This window comes from Spea bombifrons, chromosome 2, assembly GCF_027358695.1.
Source record: "Spea bombifrons isolate aSpeBom1 chromosome 2, aSpeBom1.2.pri, whole genome shotgun sequence".
Taxonomy (NCBI): domain Eukaryota; kingdom Metazoa; phylum Chordata; class Amphibia; order Anura; family Pelobatidae; genus Spea; species Spea bombifrons.
The window spans coordinates 103,013,347-103,035,685 of NC_071088.1; the positions used below are offsets into that span (position 1 = coordinate 103,013,347).

The 22,339-nt window shown below is 35.5% G+C and overlaps 1 protein-coding gene across 4 annotated transcripts in view; it reads left to right on the forward strand.

The window, feature by feature from the left end:
• The window catches only part of DACH1 (dachshund family transcription factor 1), a 166,244-nt gene that overhangs the window by 85,585 nt on the left and 58,320 nt on the right, over positions 1–22,339 (forward strand). For all 4 annotated transcript variants that reach the window (XM_053455410.1, XM_053455411.1, XM_053455412.1 and 1 more), the window contains exon 3: positions 4,929–5,090. In XM_053455410.1, the coding sequence (XP_053311385.1) occupies positions 4,929–5,090 (162 nt within the window). The remainder of the gene's footprint in view (positions 1–4,928; positions 5,091–22,339) is intronic.

The following is a 22,339-nucleotide window of genomic DNA, read 5'->3' on the forward strand; positions in this document are numbered from 1 at the left end:
ATCTCCCTCTCTCCGTCTCCTTTTGGGAGGCATTAAGGAGTGTGGCTCTGATAAGGGCAGGGGCAGTATCCACACATGATGAGTCGGGCTGGCAACAGTTAGACTGTGTACGGCGGGACGTGGATGGAGAATAGGCTTGAAAAGTACAGGCAGTAGAGGGGAATGGCCAGAACCTGGGTGGAGAGTGGGCCTAATTAAATTCTGGAGATTGACAACTTCATTCTGGAGTCCAAGGGAACCAGCCTGGAAATTCTGGATAAAACATGGCAAGTTCCCATGGATGTCTAGGCAAACAACCATACAATGTGATACAATATAATAACGATATAATTCACAGGATACCACGGACATGGTAAAATGTATATTACCTATCCACAAATATTATACATATGTAGTAATTTTCTAATAATTCTTAGACACGTACATAATTGCAATAAGTACCTACTGTATACTAATTATGCAAATATGAAGTGGATCTATCTAATAGCAATCAATGCATACATTACAATGGAAATTTCATAGGCTATAATTTTGGGTGCCTGTTGTGGACCAGATGTGAATCTGTAGCTGAGCTGCAGAGAAAGTAGATGGAGGAGTTAAATGAGACTTAATGAGAATTTGCATGTAAGTAATAGCATTGAGGTCCATGCAAATTGAACTCCAGTATACAAGCAGTAGGGAAATAGGGCTAGCCTAGATCCTTAAACTGAAGAACTCTACCAGGTTTCCCTAAAATAGATACTTTGAGCCATGATATTGACAATACAGTGTCCTTAAGTGACGTTGCATCTCTTGCCTTGGCCGGAATGTGTTTTTGGTTCTGCAGTAACATTCCTCTGCTTGACAAAGGTTACTGCATCATGTCAAGTTAAGCACTTCTTTTCAGATCAATCTTTGCCATGTTGAAATAGCATTCTACATGACCCACAATATAAAGGTCCGTTGATTGAAACAAGTCAGGTACAGCAATAAAGTCCACTTAGTATTTTTTTTTGCAATTCTTACATGCTGTGGCCTACAGAATGGGTCTCAGAACTGGACCATGTTTTGAGGAGAATAGCGGTACTGATGTCATCAAACATGGGCTATATGATTTTTTTAGCAATGAAGAATATTCAAGAAATTGGTTTTCTATTTTGGATTCAGGAAGGAATGTTTCCCCTTTTTGAGGCAAAATTGGAAATCGCCTCAATATGGTTTTTTGCGTTCTGCAGGATCAAAAGCAAGGTTGAACTTGTTAGACTTGTGTCTCTTTTGAACCTAAATTACTATGTAGCTATGATAAGCTGGTAGGGGAGCTCGCAATCAAAAGAAACTCCTGGGAATAAAGACTGGCAACTGACTTCTAAAGTGTTTTATATATGTGCAGGGATATGCATATTCTGATCTTTCGATTGATATTAACCACAGACTGAGCTTCTGCAGTAGAGCATTATGGGAGTAGTTGGGTCCCCAGCATGCAGCCATGCAAGGGTGTCTGACAGTATTGCTGCAATATAATTATTTACAAGGTTTCCATGAACAAATATCAAATGACTGCACTTTATTTATTTGTGCTCGGAGGATTGTATCTGAATTTACTATGTATGATATCTACATAGACAGATGGCGCGGATAAATTATTGTTCACTTGGATTTCTTTAGACAAAACTTTTCAGTTTGGAGAAACAATTACAAAGATAAATTACATTTATCTTTTTTTTTTTTTTGCTTTGTAAACAGCGGACTTGGAGATAAAAGGAACTCGTGCTTTAAAACTCACACATGGCTGTAATTTAAGATTTTTTTTTTCTACTTCATTGTCCAGAACAGTTGAAAGAAACCTTCAATGAAAGTTTATTAACTAGGCCAGTGCCTGGGGCCATAAAAGATCATTTATTACCAGTTTCTTGCCTTTTTTTTTTCTCCTTGTAGTTTTTGACTAAACCCAGTGTAAAATAATACTTCACAAAATTAAACCTTTGACCTTCTGCATTATTAAGTCGGCTTTGATTAGATAAAGTAACAATTTATGATCCTGCACAAGGTTGCACATAAAATGAATAATGCAATAGACAGAGTGTTCCTTAGAAATCTACTGATGTTGTATGCTGTAAAAATGTTAATTCAAGTTGTATATATAGCGTTCAGGTATATCTCATCTCATTCACTAGAATGGGAAATGTCACCCAGTGTCAAAACTTTCCGAAAAGTTTTTGAGTGATTTGGTCAATGCAGAGTCTTGCCAAAAACAAAAGTGGTTTCTCTAAAATACCGGTAATAATGAAGTATTTTCTTTATGTATTATATTACTGCTTTTGATTTCTTAAATAAGGCAGCAGCAAGCTTTAGAAACAAAAATCTATGTTTGCATCGTTTTCCTCTTTTCTTATTTTTGGTGTCACCAAATTTTCCGAAGTTAACATATAAAAATGAAAAATGAAGTTTCTCTTCTGGGGTAATTTCTTGAGTAAATTTTGGTATTAAATTCCTTCTCAAATTAATACTGTGGCACATGGCACTTATTAGCAAACCCAGTGTTATGTATTTACGCCGAAAGGTTAAGTCACATCTTAACCATTTGTAATACTGCAGTGTTCTAGTGTGTCCCAAGAGAAGTGGCCCAAATGACCCTTCGGAGATAATAATATATGATAAGTATTTTATACCAGCAGGGGCGTTTCTCCCACCTGTACACAAAAAGATAATGCTATCACTCTTCTCTGGTGGATAAAGTGTAACAGGTCTTCACTACACTTTAGTACTGGTGATCAAGAGTTGTCTTCTTGCAGTGCCAATGCTGACGGAACCAAAAACTCTGAAAAAGTTATTTCTAGATATGCTGGGATCTCTGATGGCACATCTCGCTGGCTATCGCAGTAACAATGATCACCAAGGCAGGGCTATAGAGCACTGCCTGTTGATCATTCTGTAGGGTCAAAGTGAGAAGAAGAAGAAACAGAATGACTATAGTAATGATTAGGTACCTTGTTTTTCTGCATGATTATTCCTCCCCATTGTTAACTCTCACCGATTCTTATGTTGCCAATTGTTGCTGATTGGTTCAGACAGTAGGTGAAAGGAAAGGAGATTTTTTTAGGACACAAAATTGGTTCTATGAAATTATCTCCAAAAAACAATTCCACACAGAACACCAAACAAACACTACAAGATATGATGGCGCCAGTTCCTCTTATTCTTGTGAACTCTAGAAGTAATGTTACCATCAGTGGCATGTTTATCCATTTCAAATACTGTATAAGGTATATTTATTATCAAATTGTAACATTAGGGAATAACCATATTTGCCAGCTCAAATAATTTTACTTTACTTTGGGAAGATGTATTTAACCATCCTAAACATGTATGCATATATTACTTTATCTGACTGCATAATGCATGATTTGAAATGGCAGAAAGACACAGATTTTACAAAGCATGGAACCATATTCTCAGACATTAAAACAAACATTTATGATTGAGACTAAGTAGAGTGCTCAAATAATGCCATGATGTATTGTGTATGTCAATATGGCTCTGTTAACAGTTAGAATGCAAACAAGATTTTAAATGAGGCACCCCTTTCATTTCAGATGGAGAATCGGTTTTATGCCATCTGCCTATCAGATGGTTAGGAACCAAGCCTGCGTATTAATGCCACATGTTTGATTTTCTTTCACTTTGTAATGGTTCGTTTTAAATTGCTAACACCGTTCTTTGGGAACTGTCAATAAAATGCCTATGATGGTAGACCGATGAGATATTTATAAAGCTGTCTGTCTCAGTGAAGAAGGCCAGCTGGAAATATCCTAACCGATCTTTAATATTAATGCAATGAAATTATCCTTCTGGAAATATCTCACCTCTATCAATATTACTTTCATGTTTATGCTAGAAGGCCATGCTTAGCTCCATCTCAACCAAATCTTGTGGACAGGGTTGGACTTTTTAACATTCATGCCCACATTTTACTGTATGCACTGTTCTTAACTTTAAATATATTATCAGCCAGTAGTTAGTATCAGGCTGTGATGGATCTTAACCAACAGTTTCTGGGTTAAAAGAAAACTTTAGCATGTCTCACAATAGCGCCACATAAGCACACTCATAGTATCCCTTGTTTCACCGGGTCTGTTGTCTGAAACATGCCGTTCTGCATGATAATATATTCCAAACATTCTTATTAAAACGTATCATGAAATATATAAAGCAGAAAATGTCACTACACATTTAAGGCAAAAGCAAATAATGTACATTTAACTTTTTCACTGTGGCTACTTTTGATCATTTAAAAATAATAATAAAAAAAATTAGCTTTTGCAGAATTCATCTGCGTGCTACATAAAGCTTTTTAATGACTGAAAACATTACTTAACCATTTAAACCATTATTATGATCTTTTATTTTTATAGCACCAAAAATGTACGCAGCACTTTTTACATTTTACTTTCAATACATATATTGAAGGGGAATGAGAAGACTAGAATAGACAAACTAAGACAAACTGATACATTAGGTAAAGAGGGCTCTGCTTGCAAGCTTACAATCTATAACTAAAGGGTCAATTTACAGCATTATTAAATATAAAAGAGAATTGTATTACTTTATTGTTATAATGTCAATTTTCAACTGTCCCACTGTAGTTTATTTTAGAGTAGCGAAAGTTCTCCTTTAAGTATATTTAGTCCTTCTAAGGTATGTCTTGTGTTAGTAAGTGTGTATGCATGCACGTGGAAGAGTATGGTATGTGCTTTTTTTTGTTATGGGAGGGGTGCACCCATGGTTTACTAACCCTAGGCTTACCCTTACTTGTAATATTTGGCAGATATGTAGGAAAAATTAATAAAAAGAAGCAAATTTTTGTAATTGTGAATTGTAATTTATGTAGGAAGTATTTAGAATTAGTAGTTAGTAGTTAATTTATATGTCATAATTCCTGTCCTTTTCAGGTTTGACAGCTGCAGCTGCAGCGGCAGCAGCTGCCACTAATGCAGCAATCGCTGAAGCAATGAAGGTGAAGAAAATCAAGTTAGAAGCTATGTCCAACTACCATGGCAGCAATAACCAGCATGGAGGAGATTCAGACAATGGAGATCTTAATTCAAGTGTCGGTAAGTTTTTAACTCACGCTTAAGGAGTGTTATTATTTCCAGCCAGAGATTTTTCATATTTATACTTACATACAGTCATTTTAGGATTTGCTTATTCTCTACTGCCAGTTTTTTTATCAAGGTGAGTAGTCAACTTACAACTCAGTGAAAACTAAAATTTGTTATTCTCAAACTTTGCCCAAAATTAGAAACATGAGGACTGAATATTATCAGATATATTGTGACATAATTCAACAATAAATATTTTATTAAACCTAATTCCAAGAAAAACACATTTTAACACCTGACTGGCAAGCACTTTGCATAATTTGGTAAGCAACCTAATGCCTAGCATTGACACAGAATTATGTTTGCTACATTGACAACAATAAGTATTTCTAAGTTACTAAGCGGTGAAGTCTTCTCAATTCTGCTAAATTGATAGTCCCTATTTATGTAGCCAAATTAACTTAAGAAAATGTATCTCTTTGGATTTCATTAGATTTAAAAATACCCTTTGTCCATATGCTTTTAGCCTAAATAGTATTTTCTGACTCGTGTCATTTTAAACTGCACAATGCATCACCTTTACCAGAATCCAGATGTTAAAGTTGCTGTTCCATTTAGACGAAATATTAATTACACCCTCTAGCATGTAAAGTGTACTGATCACCAATGACATTAATCACATGGAATTACATTGTAGCAGAACAACTGATCGTTAGGGACAAAAGTATAATCAGTAATGAAAGGGTTAATATAAAAATGTGCTCGCTTTAGAGCAGGAGCCAGTAACATACAAAAAACATTTTCGGCTCTTCACTTTTCTAGGTTTGCTTTTTTTGCTGAGTAATAATTAAATAAATAAATAAAGCCGCTTCAAAATTGGAACATTAATTAAAAAATAACACAAGTGATATATGGTTTTCACTGTTCAGGGCTGGAATTACTTGTGGGTTTGTTTAAGCTGTGACAATATCAATTTTAACCGTATTCTTTACGCGTACCGTTTAGAGGGCAATGAAAGATGGTGTTTCTCTTTTGAAGTGGGGACAGGATTGGCTTCATATCCTGTACCTTCATAATAGAGGCTCTTTGATCAAGCCTACCATCAGAAAGTCATCAGTTATCTAGGCTGTCCAGTATAAATAGAGCTATGACTTAATTTCCTCGCCTCCAAGACTGACGTGGCATAGAAACACAATATTCCCTGGATCTTCCAAACGATGTGGAGCTACCTCAGCTGACCCCTGGTAAAATAATAATATTTCTTCATCCTACTGTCCTGCAAAGTTGATCAGGTGTTTGTTGCTAAACAACTGTGTATTTCAAGAAATGTACCTCTTTGAACTATAAATATATACAGTATACTACTTAATATATAGCAGTCAATGGAGTGATTCTGTAACAGTCCCTTATGGAGCTGTATAAACATAAAGGGGGCATGACCGAGCCTGTGGGCTGCAAAATTCAAATAAGGAGGGCTTGTTTGTTGGTCTCAGCCAACAAGGGGCTGGATTGCAATGGAAAGTCTAGGAACTGCTAGACAGGACCTACTTCCTTTTTATTCATTATTTATTCATTATTCACAAAGTGAGTTATCCCACACACCCGCCTTAGACTTGTTTCAATTAGGATCAAGCGTTGGCTCCTGCCTTTTCAAGATGGAGTTTCCGGGGTCAGGTTAGCCCGCTAGAGTGGGTGCAACCTAGACCTGTGGTTGGTTTAAGCACTAGAGAGGGACTGGAGAGGGACCCTTTGTAGTGGAATTTTGGTGGGTAAAGCTCCACCCACCGGTTGGGGTTTAGTTACTGCCGGTGGTGTTTGGTGGATTACTACTAAAGAGGAGGCTCAAGGCAGAGGTTGATTCCTCGTGTGGGTTCTTAAAAATTTGTGTTTATATCGGCGGAAACAAATTGTTAGCTTTGAGTTTAATAAAATCCCGCTGCCTTTAAAATCCAACTCCTCTTTCTGTTTTTATCTCACAGCTATTTTGTCAGTAAACAATGCAGAGGTTTTGGTTGGTTTGGTGACAAGACCACATGTCAAAATGTGTACCTGCAGTACTATTTCTATAAACCAGTGTTTTGTGTTATGGTAAATATACAACAAGGCACAATATACAAGTGCGTGGCATCATTTTTAAAACATCATAGAATGAATAACATAACTATGTCTTTTGCTCAACTGCATCCATAGCCAGCCGTTCCTTTTCGGATTTTATGTGTATATTTACAATGAATGTAGGATTTCTTTTTATTCTTTTTATTAGATACAGTTCTCTTTAATAAGTAGTTTGTTAAAAAAAAGTTTCTACATTTCAATTATATGACCTTTTGACTCAGTGGGGGAGTACATTTAATAAATATAATAATAATCTAAATAAATAGTGCAGATTTTTTTTTAATATGCAACTCCTGAAATATAAAGGTCACAAAGCAAAGGGAGTCAGGGGCAGCCAAAGATGCTAATAGGTAATTATTTTATCTCCCACGTTTAATTTGAAATGATAACCTTCGGTTCACAATCCACCCACTGTACTAATCATTGTAAAGGAAAATGATTTTTTTCTTTCTCTCTCTCTTTCTTTCTCTCTCTCTCTTTATATATATATATATATATATATATATATATATATATATATATATATATTTTCATTATATCTATATATATATATATTTACACATGTATCAGAAATACAGTATAGAGGTTGTAATGACCTTTAACAGAATACCTTCATAGGTGTATAGAGGCCCTTTATTAGTAACCATCAGCCCTGTTCTAATTACTAAAAAAAACATTTTGCAATTACGTAAAAGCTACAAATTTCCTTGTTTTCCATTAAAAGTAATCCCAAACATTTGAACGGTTGTGTATATATTGTATTTAGTAATATAACCAGGACGGTTGTTTCTATTCAGGATCAAATTGATTCTTTTCAGTTTAATATTTACTTGTTAAGATGAGATATTAGCCTGCTTGGTGATAAACAGCAGACTGCTGGCATCTGAAGGTGACCTGTCAGTTCATATGGACAAATCTCCTGCTTACTGAAATGTACAAAATAAATCATTAAAGCAGGCAGGTGCTCATTCCTAGATTTAAATCACCATAGATTTATGATTTGAATTAATGCTTCATTTGGTCATAGAAATAGATGCTGACAAAATGATATGCAGGAGCTGAATCTTCCATACTGTAGCAGTCCTCATATTGATTACTGGGATGCCTGCAATCTCTTCTTTATATCAAGTACTTTCTTGTGACAGGCTGGTTGATATGGGCTATATTGTTGATAAGACAATGCCGTTTGTGGCATTTACACAATTCTCTTTAGCATTAATATAAATAGCTGCAGAAATATTTGTATAAAAAATGCTAGTTATTTTCACCAACCTTTTGTTCTGGTATTGAATTTTATTTTTTTGTGGATTTATGAGGTACATGTGTATGGAGATGGCATCTTAATGATAGGCTTGAGTCGAAGTTATATTCATAATCCCACTAATGTAATATTATGAAAATTCCCTTGTTCACGCTGAAATTTGGGAGCAGGGTATCATTTTTTTGAGAGTTCCAAAATTCTTTGTTTTATTAGCTTTTTTTTTTTTACTTAAGTACAAAGTTCACCAATAATTTAAGCGCTGCATAGATTGTTGCCGCTATATAAATAAAATATAATAATAATAATAATAATAAGCTTGATGCATTAGGTTGTTTTAAGTTAAGATTCAATATGTAACTCTTGAAAGGTCTAACCATTTTGCAAGCTCCAGCCTTGAACTGTGGAAGAGGGGAGCCCGTGACTCTATCTGGACAGATTTCTATTCTTTTGATAGAATTGTAAATGACAGGTTACTGGGTGGTGATGCCATATACTGGATTGCTGAGTCTCTTAGCTATTAACTGAGAGAAGATGAGGGAGGCTCATATCGCCTTGCTTTCATGCTGGTTCACCTTGCATTTGTCAGATCACCCGAGCCAATAAGAAACCTTCATGAGAGAACCCCCCAAAAATTGCCCTCTTGCCCCTTGCCAGCCTGCACCTGGCATTTGTACTGCATTCTAAAAACGGCAGAAATCATACCAGGTCACCTTTCAATCAAAGAAAGGTAGTGCATATAAATGTACAAGTGCTCAAGGAGAGGCTTTGCCAGTTGTTCTTTTACAAAATAACAAATCAAGTAAACAGATACCAACAATAGTAAATGGCTCCCTTGGAAGGAAATGAGTTCATATTTATTCAAACCGTGAGCTCAAAACAGATGTGTCCAAAGATTCTCATTGTTTAGCCCACATATGCCGCAGAAAAAATGTTACTATTTCTTAAAGGAAGTGAATCAATCAGGAGCATAGTTAGTTTAGTTTTTGTCTTAGCACACAGGAAACACAGGGCATCAGGAGTTGCTGGAATAATGGGATCATAAAACTCCCCAAACTGTATTGAAATTTTATAGGAAAGAAGTACACGGTTATTACGGATTTGCTGTTTTTTCCATAAAACATCTTTTGTTGTAAATTTACAACTTCCCTCTAATTCTACAATGTGAGAAAAAAATCATCAGTTCCCTCCTTTGTATGTTTCATTATGAATGGAATTTTAGATTTGTATCTAACCTTATATTAAGAAGATATAGAATTAAATGTAGTTAAATATACTTTATCACTCCCACCGAACCTTCAGCTTTCACCCTCCCTCCCAACATTCAAGAAAAATCTCAAAACTCACTTCTTCAGGAGCATACCACCTTAGCTACTAGAATGTCCCTGTCGCTGATACAACCTTCACACTACCGCTCACCCTTTCTCTGTGCCTTATGTTTGTCCTCACATAAATAGTAAGCTTGCGAGCTGGGCTCTCTCCACCTAATGTATCGGTTTGTCTGATATTCAAGGGGTATGACAAGACTAGAATTGAAGACTATGTATTGTAAGAAGCGCTGCGTAAAATTGCTGGTGTTATATAAATAAAAGATAATAATAATAAAAATACTACTAATAATAATCACTTTATAACAGCTCACTGTCAATCTAGCCAAAAAATAAGCATGTGTAGCCATAGTTGCCAATGCCAAAGAATAATTTTACTTCCCTCATTGACAAGACACAACATTGTTACTATTGTGCTCAATGTGATACAATTAGAATGTACTAACTTGATATGTGTTATTAATCCTCCCTCATCATTCATTATATAATTGTAATAAAAGCTGATATGTTCAGAAGGTGGAGGTACAAAGAAAGTAGGGTTGCTTGGGGTAAATAGGGAAATCATTATTAAGCCAGGTAGCACAAGGCACAAAGTAGAGTTCTGCATAGCTAATCCTGTGCCTAAGAGCTGCGATATTGTGAAATATATATTCGTATCTGAGGGTAAACCTATTGAGACACAAAATCAAAGGTAAAAAAATTCTACTTGCATTGCTAAAGTGCTTAAACGTAGATACCTCTTTTTGAGAGTATGATAAATGAACCAAACCACGAGAAATGGCACAACCATTTGAAATTTAACATCTGAAAGTTAATAGTTGCAATCAATTTTAGATCCTGATAAATTCATGTTCATATTCAAAGTAAACCAGTCATAAAATATGTCTACTTTTAAATATGACATTTGTTAATATAGTATAATGAATCTAAAAATGATGTTCAAGAAGAAACACCTGCACAATCTTGTATCAGTATCCTCAATATAACATAATCTTTGTGTATTGTGCTTGTGACAATATTAAACTGGTTTTCTGTGTGCCCTTGAGAATGCTAGGTCATTTCCCATAAGAAAAAAATCTTTCCATTTCCAGATTTCCATATGTGCTGTGGAATATCTGGAATTTTCCATAAATTTTGCCCTGGAAATTCCATACCATACTTCTTACTTTACAAAGATAGTGGTAGAGATTAATACAGTAAGGGCATTCAAACATGCATGGGGTAGGCATGAACCAAGGATCGATTAAGGTCTGAGGCTCTACATCAGGGATAAAATGGCAGACTAGATGGGCCGAATAATTCGTATATGCTGTTTCTTTGTTTCTACATTTTGTGTGGGAAAAAGCCACGTCTTTAGGGAAGGAGCTAGCCTGTTGGAAGCTAATACTTGCCATTGGTAAGGAAACAGTCAGAAAGTGGAAACAACTAGGGGAGCAAGGGGCAGAACTCAATACATCCCAATCATGTAGATATAAAATACTGTGCCAGAGGCCTGGGAATCTTCTTCAATATTTGAATGTATTTTAATGTACAGTAGGGAATATAATTTTAAAGGAGGAGACTGGTAACACAGGAGACCTTAGTCTGAAGGCGAAAATAATGGTTTCTGTGGTTGGTTTAAATTGTAACCATTCTTTAGAATTGGGAAAAAAGTAAACTCTTATGTTAAGGTAAATGATTTCTGAGTTAAACAGAATAATCATTATTTGTGTGTGTTTTTTGGCATTGACTGCAGTAGAGCTCGATATCTTGGTGCCTTCCACTTCCCTGTGCTTGCCTTGCTAAATACAAGTGGCTGCATGCTGCAGTAGTCTAGCCAGGTGACCGTACCATAAAGTGCGAGGCTACATCTTCATCCTCGTCGGCAGCTAAAACAGAAAAGTGTTTTGCGGTAGCTCTGGTACTTACGAGGTTAAGTGCAATTTTTGTTGTTGTGCTTCCAGGGAAAAAGTCTTCGAGACCTTGAGAAATCAAATAAAAGGAAACAGAGATTTCAGGCCACTGAGCACAGCTCTGCAGTTGCACATCTGATTCTCTGCCTTGGCAATGTTAATGAAGCTAAAATCCTCCCAATAATTAGATGAGGGAATTGCTTATATTTTCAAACAGATGATGCTGCTATAATGAAACAATTGACAGGGAATTTAGGAATGTCTGCTGTACTAATTTAGTTTATGTTAAAACAAAAATTGTAAAAACTCTTAACTCCGGGCATAGACTTAGAATAATGCGGTATTTTAAGCAGATTCTTTAGACAGGTGAATATGCAAACAAAGATAATTACTGGTGTAACGCATACAAAATATTGTTAGTCGACAGAGTCTTTGCTTAGTTATTTTTAGCTCATGACACTTTTTTTGTTCTTTTTCACTTATTCTGCTTGGGTCCCTTAAAAAGTACTAAGACTCAAGAGATGGAGTTGGATTGAGTGCACAGCTGTAACTGCTGATGAGCTAATTGCTTCTTATCGCTCAGCCCCATTCATCTTCATTTTTTACCAATTACAGAGAATTATCTGTGTTCTCAGTTGGATATGAGAGTTAATCCTTTTTGGTTAAGCTGGCAGTGCTGTGAGCAGATTCTAAATAGGCGGGTGAAAAAGCCATCAGAAGCTTGCTCTGCAACAGTCTACAGTTCAATGACAATATTTCCAATTCTTACCCCATTTGGGTTTGCGAAATCCATTGAGGAAAAAAAAATCCCCTTATAATTAGGCTATAAAATATTATATACAGCAAACACACATGCAAAAAAGTAAGCTGTTGTATAGGAGTAGTGTGACATGTTGGCAATCAGCGAAGGTGTACTGCATTTTACTTATGTACTAAGTAGCGATATGATTATGTTGGGAGTTGTCCTAGGCCGGATCAGTGGTTCAAAAGAGCATACGGAGCTGGGTACATAATGTGTATTACTTTTTGTGTATCTGTGTGTGTTTATCTACACTTCCTCCCTATAAATTAAATATGCAATATGTAAGCATATGATGATTAATGTAGTAAATGTGGAAATGTAGAAAACATGTATATGCACTGTTCCAAGATCAGGGCCTTCTTCTCCTTCTGTACCAATATATCTTAACACATGTAAAGTTATTGTCAATTCAATTGTCTTTTCAATTTTCCTTTTTGTAACAGCACTACAGAATCTGCTGGTGCTCCAGAAACACACAGAACATAATGCATATGTAATGAGTAGAAAAATATACTCTATGTATTTAAATCTATTGACTATTTTGTTTAAGTTGCCCCTTAAAAAATAGTCTTGCTTATTCCTAACATAAGCAGGAAAAAAAAAAAAACACCACAGTGGAATTTTAAAGCCAAATCATGAATGTGTTACAACAAAAAAAAAACAACCTTGTTTCACAAACCACAGGCCTTGATAACAGCCCAGACACGTGTATTTATACAATGCTGTGAAAATGACTAGTTTAATAACAATTTAGAAAGGTTTTATTAAAACAGTACGATCGGTGCATTTTCAAGAGTTTCGAATTAGGCCCAATGCTAATGAAATAGATACGGTTTCTTTCACAAAGGACTGATCTCTTAGTTAATATAGCAGCCTCATCGCCTTGCCGACCACGCCGATAGCTCTATTTGTGTTTCTCAGCGGGATAAGCAAAGAGTGTTGATTTTCAAGAATCCTGCTGATGAAAGGTAATGGAATTATTACATCTTTATCACAAAAAAAAACCCCTGAACGGTTAGGTAATGTTTTTTTTTTTATTGCCTTTTCACAGGAGCTCAGTGGTTGTAAAGCCTTTCTATTCTTTCTTGAAATCATTTCATCCTTGGAAATGATATGCTATTATTTAATGTCTGCACAGCAAGTCTGAGAGTCCCTAATAGTAAATGGATTGGAAGTGAAGTGTCTCCTGCTCACAGATATGGATCGGCTCAGTCACAGGCTGTACCAGCTGTCATCTCAGCCATACTGCTGTGATTTAATTAGTCTGTTTATGTCCTTTCTAATAATATTTCCCTCTCTATGAAAGGGCAAATGCAACAGGGACTTTTTCCCTCTGTGGTTCTACAGACTGCGGAATGTGGCCTACATTTAATATTCTGAGATGTGGGATTGAATCGCCATATCTGTCACTTCAAGCTGTTGATTAATTGTTCTGCCAAGAAGTGTTTTTTTGCTTCCTTAGGGTCATGCTTATGCTTGAGGGACTTTGATTAAATAGAAAAATAGAAAAAGATATTTTCTGCAATGTTGTGACCAAGCCCTTTAGCACAAATAAATGTGTTGTTTGGCCTCAATTAGAATGTCCTCCCTTTCAAGTAAAATCTACTTGAAGCTTTCTGACATTGTTGCCATCAATATATTGAGACCCAGGTGGTCTTGTAATGTGTTACAAAGTTATCTAGAGCATAGTTTAAGTTGTTATAATGAGCATATTCAATGTGACTGTAGATGACTGTGAAGAGGCCGTAACCAAAAGTTTACTTCTTTGAAGGTCAGTAAAGCAAACTTGATTTGCTGCACTTTCCCAAAACTACTTTGTGCCTCATTACCCCCTGGGATAAAAAGCAACATGCTTTGTGGCGGTGCTTCTGGGTCACCAGGCTTTGTCACATTGATCTGTGTCTACGGACACTCTAATTACACCGTCAACCTTTTTTTTTATGGTCAACATTTTTTAGTTTTTTTTTTAGTTTTTAGAATAAATATGATTTCATTACAATGTCATATTTTGATTTGCAATAGATGTAATATGTTGGAATGTTTTCATTCCAATGCTAAAATAGTCTCAGGGATCTTACCCAGTATATAAAATGGCCCTTGTAGTCACGTAAAACACTGATGCAGTAGGAAAGATGGCGTACAACTCCATTCCAGTAACGGAACATTGAAGCCTTATAATAATGCAAGTCTAGATGTATTTCTTCTAATAAATATGATACACATATACTATGCCCTTTCACATAATGAAAAATAACCCCTTAAACTTCAGTGGCTGAGCTAATCCCGGAATGGGTTAAAGTGGTCATCCAGAAACATTAACACAACTTGAAATCATTCTTGCTTAAGGAATGCATTGATGTTTTTAAGTGCCTGTGATATTTTGGTTACTTTATCACTAAACTGAAGCACAGTTCTTAAAATTCTTTGTCTCTGCTTTTTGAAAAGTAAATGTAAACCCCTTACGATTGTGACCTGTACAAGTGGGAGCCTCTGTATCGTCTGTGTTTGTTTAAACCCATCATTTTTATTACATTTTTATTGTCAGGCGTTACAGAATCTGTTGGTGTAAATAACATAAAAAATAAATGAGATGATGACGGAATAAAACAAGTAAAACTATTTGGGCTGCAAATGAGACAGCAATATAGTTAAAGTGTAGAGGAAAATATGACCTATATGATTGGTGGAGTGAAAAGATTTGGACATTATCATATGCAGAAAACATGAGAAAGGTGGTAAAATACCTTTTAGTATCCCCTTGTCTTTTCTGACATCTCTCCTCCTTAGCTATTCAACTCCTTTTCCATTTCTCTATTTAAGGATCCCCAATTCCTTTGTGTTTCACAAGCAGATAATGTGGCAAAAATAGTTCCCTTGACACATCAGTGAACCTCCTGTCTACTGCTATTCTCCAGTACATGTAGATAGATTAATTTGCAAAAAAATAGAAGTATGGAGAGTATAGGCATTCATCATAGAGAGGGAATAGGGGAAACAGACATGTGAAATAATAAAGGACCTTCAGTTCCTGTATAGTTTGTATGATGTGCAGGAAGATTAATAGGTTTGATAAATAATCCATCATTTTAAAGTTAAAGTCTGCTTCTTAAACTCCCCAACAAACTCCATTTTTTGGTCTTTTTTAATGTCGGTGCTATAAGCACGTCTGACAGATGCAATAAAAGGAATTTGGTTTTGAGTGTTAAAAATATTGCTCTTAATGCAGCATAGCTACGTATTCCCATGGAATTTATTAACCAGGAGAATACAGAGGGTGATATGAGTTTTATAGCCTCTTGGACATAATATCCATGGAGCAGTGTTGGTACATTCCTTAATTAAGGCCATCACATTTAATGCTACTATTGCATCAGTAAAGTGAAATATCATAAAATGTGAGCGGCCTTACTTGTTAGAAGTCTTTAAAGTCTCATGGCATGTGCGTTACTATATCTATGGTATCATACCCTAATCTTGAGGACTGTCAGCATGATACATAAAAAGTGGCTTAGTGAAGTACTATATTCACTGTTTGATAACATGTTTGAGGTTGAGGTTCCTCCCCTGGGGGTATTTAAACATGCATTGGATAGGTGCATGGTTATCCTGAATCTAAGACAATACCAAGGACTGATTAAGGTCTGAGTCTTCAAGAAAAATGGGCAGTCTAGCTTGGCCAGATGATGTTCATCTACCATCAAATTTTCTATTTCTAGAATGTCTCTACATCTGAGAAATCCAATAGTTTAAACCTAAAACAGCAAGGAAATGTGAAAATATATTTGTGGAATAGAAAGACTGAATCCATTTTGGCTATTGCCTAGGACCCTTGGGTAGATTAGGAACCTTCAAGGGGTCACAACAAACGGTAAAGAGGCCCTAGTACTGGGATGAGTTGGTCTCTACATAAGGTCATGTGAAATTTGAACTTGTCATAAAATGAAATAGATCACCTCTTTACACAATTTTACAACCATAGGACAATATAGAAACTAATTAAAGAAAAAAAACTATTTTGTGCTGAAGAACAATATTACTACTTTTTAATTACACAGTAATTAGGATGGATCACTTTGATGTAGAGGAAAAGGTTCTCCAAGCAAGCAATGATGTTAAAAGTATTGTTTGTCCATTAAAGTCACATCGCTGATTAAGCCATTGTGAATGAATGACTTTTGATGGCCGCAAACAAACTTACTAATCGGGATGTGACAGTGTTTAGTAATTAGATAAATGAATTATGAGAGCAGCGATTGTATAGTGATATGCTTGTTTAGCTAGGCTTTTTTTTTCCTGCAATGACTGTCATGTTAAATTTACAACTGAAACTGAATGACCTTTGAAAAAGTGATGGAAATGAAAAGATAAATAGGACTCGAAAGGACAAACCAATTAATACAAATGTGTTGCACATGAACATACAAATCTGATTTTGTTTCTCAATGAGCCTTGTAAATGTGTTGATCTTCCATTAGGCAAACAAGTGTTTGTGAAAGAGCTGGATACAAAAATAATTTGGCATTTTTCTCTGAAGGAATCCATTGTGAAAAAAATAGGTCAACTATCACATTAAACTGTGGTTCACTAGTTTTGCTTTTCTCTGAAAGAAAAACTAGATTCATATGTAGACATTACCATATACAGTATAAGTATAGCAGAGGTTCCACATTTTGTCACACTCTTCCTCTGCCTTCTAGCAGATAAAACTACCCCATATGATAAAGGCAAATTCAATAAACTTACCTCTTCATATTTAATTATTTTGCTTTTATTTAGATTAAATGAATTCATGGAATATGTACCTAAATAATTTTTCATCATAAGGCATATTTTCTTAAAGTTTAGTTCAATAACTGGTACATTTAACAGGGTACCCGTAGTTGGTTAGAGACACTTGCTTATGGATGCTTAATTGAAAAATGTATCAAGGGGTATATTCCGATTTGGATTTTGACTACTTTTGGTACAGTTGAGCGTGTAGCTGCCAGACTGCCTACCTGGCTGAGGCATCCTACAGCCATTGGAATATTAGACCTCAGGGTTTCTTTTAGGCTTATGTAGCTAACAACCATTATTCCAGCAGTAAGCTCATCATCATTACTGTGTTGTACCCAGTAATCAACACTCGTGAACTGATACACGCCCAGCCGCGAACACTTATTTCATTCTGGCATGCTTGCTTAAATACTCGTACATTCTCAATGATATTCATACCCATACACGCACATCCACACACTGACACTCACATCCATAGACATTCTGACATGTTCTGCACAGCCTTACATGGTCTACTCGCTTGTTGTTTTTTTTGGATTTGTTATTCTTTGACACCCATCTATTATATTGAATATGTGATACTTCCCAGCAGTCTCAGTTACTTGTAAGATAGTACGTGGTCTATATACCTTACCAGATAATAACTTGGGAAGCATGACAATACTACGCTCATTTATTGAAGAGCAGAAACAAAATAAAAAGTAGCAACTGTGGTGAGGCAGCGACTGTCAAACTCCATCATCGGCAAATAATGAAGTACATTGAAAATGATTGCCATGGGCGACATTAAGTACTCAATTTTATATACCAAAGTCTTTTATATATTTTCTTTTTGTTATGTTTCATTGATATATATATATATATATATATATATATATATATTTTTTTACTAAAGATTTAAAGAATTGAGCAGCGTTTTACCCCAAGTATCACGCAAGTCCATGCTGTGGGTATACTCTGTTATCCAAAAACGTACTTCTTTCAAGAACATAATTATACATGGTTTACTATTTAACTAGCTTCTGGTGCCATATGCTATAATATTACCTTTTTAGATACATTACAAGTAGTGTAATAGTTTAATGGTAGTTTCATCACTTACACTGTAATGGAACAAATGGGTAAAATAAAGAGATATACTGACCTGAGATAAATCATTGTTTTCTAATCATTTTTGTATCCCATGAGAGGATTGTTATTCATTTACTTTTGATAGATTTATCTCTGGCATTGAATCCAGCCCAAGGACACCTCAATCAAACAGATATATACTGCAGACAAGTTAGCAGAAAATAAAATAAAATATGTGAAATAAAAAAAAAATAAACAATTCAGCGCTTCTCAGTGGCTTACAACCCTCAAGAACATAAATCCACTCTACATACTGTATAGTCTAAAACTGGGGGTCAGGTGAGTAGATGTTATGTAAGGAAGTTTTACTTTACTGAGAAGGTGGTAGATAAATGGAACAGCCTCTCATCAGAAGCTTTTCTGTTTCCATGTTTCTACAAATATAATTCTACAGTATAAAAGAAGAGATAAAACTAGAGACATCCGAAGCCATTCTTTCATCAGATATCTGCAAAAGTTTTAATGAGTAAAGGATAAGCAATACAATATTATTTTTACTGTATTTTAACAGCCTGGCATGTATGGGTTAAAACCAAAAAAAATAAAACAAGACCGAACATTCACTTGATGCACAACTAGAAATAAAATGGCAGCACAGATTTGACATTTTTAAATACTGGCATGGAATACATTCACTACTAATTGATTTTTAAAAGAGTTTCTGCAATAACGAATGTTTGGAAGGGATTTGGAAGCTCGCCAACACATTTACTACAAAGCATAAATAGGTCATATTTTTTTAAATGCTGCTACTGTATTGCCGAAAATAATATATCCAGTTCCTAGCACTTTTATTTTCATATACCAGCTGCACATTTTCGTATAAATATTTTCTCTAGATATTTAGGTATTTATTTGGTGCCAATGTACACATTTCCTGCTGTCGCAGGCAGTAAAAAGTGGACATAAATATAAAACCATCATAATGAAACCTTTTTTTTGTTTTTCCTTTCCATTCCAGCTGCTTTAATTAAAAAAAAAAATCATAATCCATTTTTTTTATGCCACCGTAAGGCTGTATATTCATTTAATATTATCTAATACTTGAGAGTGAGTATAACACAAGCTTTTGATGTGCCATATGCGCTTCGGTATTTCAGCTGAATTGAGTTAAAATAAAATTTAAAAAAAAGAAAGAAAAAGAAAGACAAATTTTGGAGTGTACGTATTGCTATTCTCAAAGGGCAGCTGAAATATTAATGGGAACGACATATATTCTATTTTTGTAAAAGAGCACAACCAAAATGATGATAACAAGTAGCCTTTACTGAAAGCAATCACTTAAAAGGATGCTGCTGACTAGATGAGAAAAATGATACCTGTACCTTGGACTTTCTATGGTCTGTATGTCTTTTATTGATTGCACTCTAATATATAGTAGCTATGACTGAAAATGCTATCAGTAATATCTTCCGCTTAAAAGCACTAGCTCTTGTTTCTGTAACACATTACAGTGGCAGTGTTTTTTCTTCTAACTAAACAGCACTGCTCACATAGATAGATAGATAGATAGATAGATAGATAGATAGATAGATCGATCGATAGATAGATAGATAGATAGATCGATAGATAGATCGATAGATAGATAGATAGATAGATAGATAGACGGATAGATAGATACTTGTTCTACATTACTTTTGGTATACTCTCTCCATTTTCTGTTTAGATTATTCCTTGTTTATTATTGGTAAGGTGTCATAAAAATATCGAGGAGTTCTGCCGCACTAAGCAGCTGTTGGTTGCAATTACAGCAGGAATAAGGTGCGGCCCAGATGGTTCTTGACAGCTGCTGGACATTCTTAGATTATTTATTTGTTTATTTATTTGTTTATTTATTTATTTTTCAAAATGAGAAAAAAACAATGTTCACAGAAAGATTTACACTTAAATGAAAGGGTTACATCAATAAGTGAACCCTCAACATTTTAGGTGTCAAAATCCGTATACCTCGTTTGGAAGGCAAGATTATGGACATGGCTACAGATGGGGTCAGGGGCTGGACCACCTGCCTGCCTTATCTGGCCTTGGGAACTGTGATTGACCCTGTACCCTCATGTCTCCTATCACTCCTTTCTGACTCCTAACCTATATCTTAATCAATCTGTTTTATCTGGTATATTCCCATCCCCATTTAAACATGCCATCATTTCATCCACCCTACAGAAACCCACATCCCCAACAAAATATCGTCCAGTTCCTTTCTGCCTCTGGCATCCAAACTGCGGGAATGATTGACTTATAAAGTAACTACACTTCTCTTCACAAACTCTCTGCGTGACCCTCTACAATCTGGTTTCCAGATCTTCAAACCACTAAAGCCAAAGGTCGTTTCTCACTACTTATGCTCTTGGACCTCTATCTATTCATCATCATCATCACTGATCATCTAAGATAACTTCGAACAATCTTTGTGCTTAATGGGGTAACGTAGTTTGCATCTGGAGTTTATTTTATTGTTATAACAAGCAATATCTAGGGACCTCCTATTCCTAGTAGACTAGCATGGGGATTAGTAAAATGTGTGATTTTGTAAGTACCAATCTCTCTTCACCCGCTCCCAGCTGGTTTACATACTGATTTGGGGCTATGACAGCAAAAAATGCCCAACTGAACCAAATATCTTCCTGGCGCCTTCCGCTCACCAATGGGTCCTGATAGAAATATATTTGAAGTCTAGTAAATGTTACCTGGCAAAATGACTGTGGCTTATTATAAAGTAACATGGAAGTCATCAGTGCCTGCTCGAGCATGTTTCCAATGCCCCTTAATTTTGCATTGTCTCTGGTGCAGATGCTACTAGTGGACTATAAAGTCATAATCTTTATACAGAGCTCTATTTCCTAATAACAGTTTTCAGTTTAGTCTCCCAACTCCATAGTGTTAATGGCTGAAGGGTAAGGGACACAAACACATAGAATTCCCCTATCTCAATGTATTTACTTACCTTGAAGACCTATCAGACCTATCATCCCTCCATCCATCGGTGAAATAAAGCCCAACAAGAGCAGACTTCTTTGTGAAATGGTACAATGCATACAAGCCCAGCCTTGTTGTACTTTTCACTGATCACATAAACCTCCTTAAATAGGTGGTTAATAAGCTTGGTTTAACTGGGATTTAAATTAAGAGCAGTGGTCATTAACAATTATCCAGATTAGAATTCTGTTAATTACCATTGAAAGATAAAAAAAAATATCCTCAACTGGTTCAAAAGAACCTGACAAATCCACGCTGTCTATAATGAATACATTAATGTGAAAATACTATAAAATGAACTGTATTACCAATTTCCCTAGCAAAACAATTATTCTTTGCAGAAATACTCCCTTGAAATTAATTTTGCTATTTTATTTTTATTAAATGCACATGATTAGGATTTTTTTTATGGTATGACTCTACTGAATAGTTTCTTTCCTGTTCCTGAGGGACCATTTCCTTAAAAAGTCCCCTCACAATACAACTGCTTATTTATTCTATTAATCATTATTATTCTTGATCTTCACAACTTTTTTACTTCACAAAACTTCAAGGAAACTATAATGACTGAACCCAGTAGTATATACATCAGGTAACTTTCCATTACCTCCTAACTGTGATAACATTGGATGAAAATGTGTATGAATTATGACACTATAACAATATCATAATATCATCATACCAAAAAGAAGAATATGTTCGGCAAAAACTATATACCTGATTTGAAATACCACCTGTGTGTGTTCAAAACACCAGTTGCATGTGTGCAAGCCATAAAAATATCCCTTTTACCCAATATTTTGGGAGGGGGTGGTTAAGGGGCAGACAGGTGTGATTTGCGGTGGGCTGGGGCAGGACCATGCACTTCACCTAACCATCTCAAGATGCATTGAAGCAGAACACCAGGATATGATCCCAAATCCCAGCATGTAACTTCAAAGCATCAGAAGGAGGACATGTGGGAGTTTTGATTGAGGTCTGTG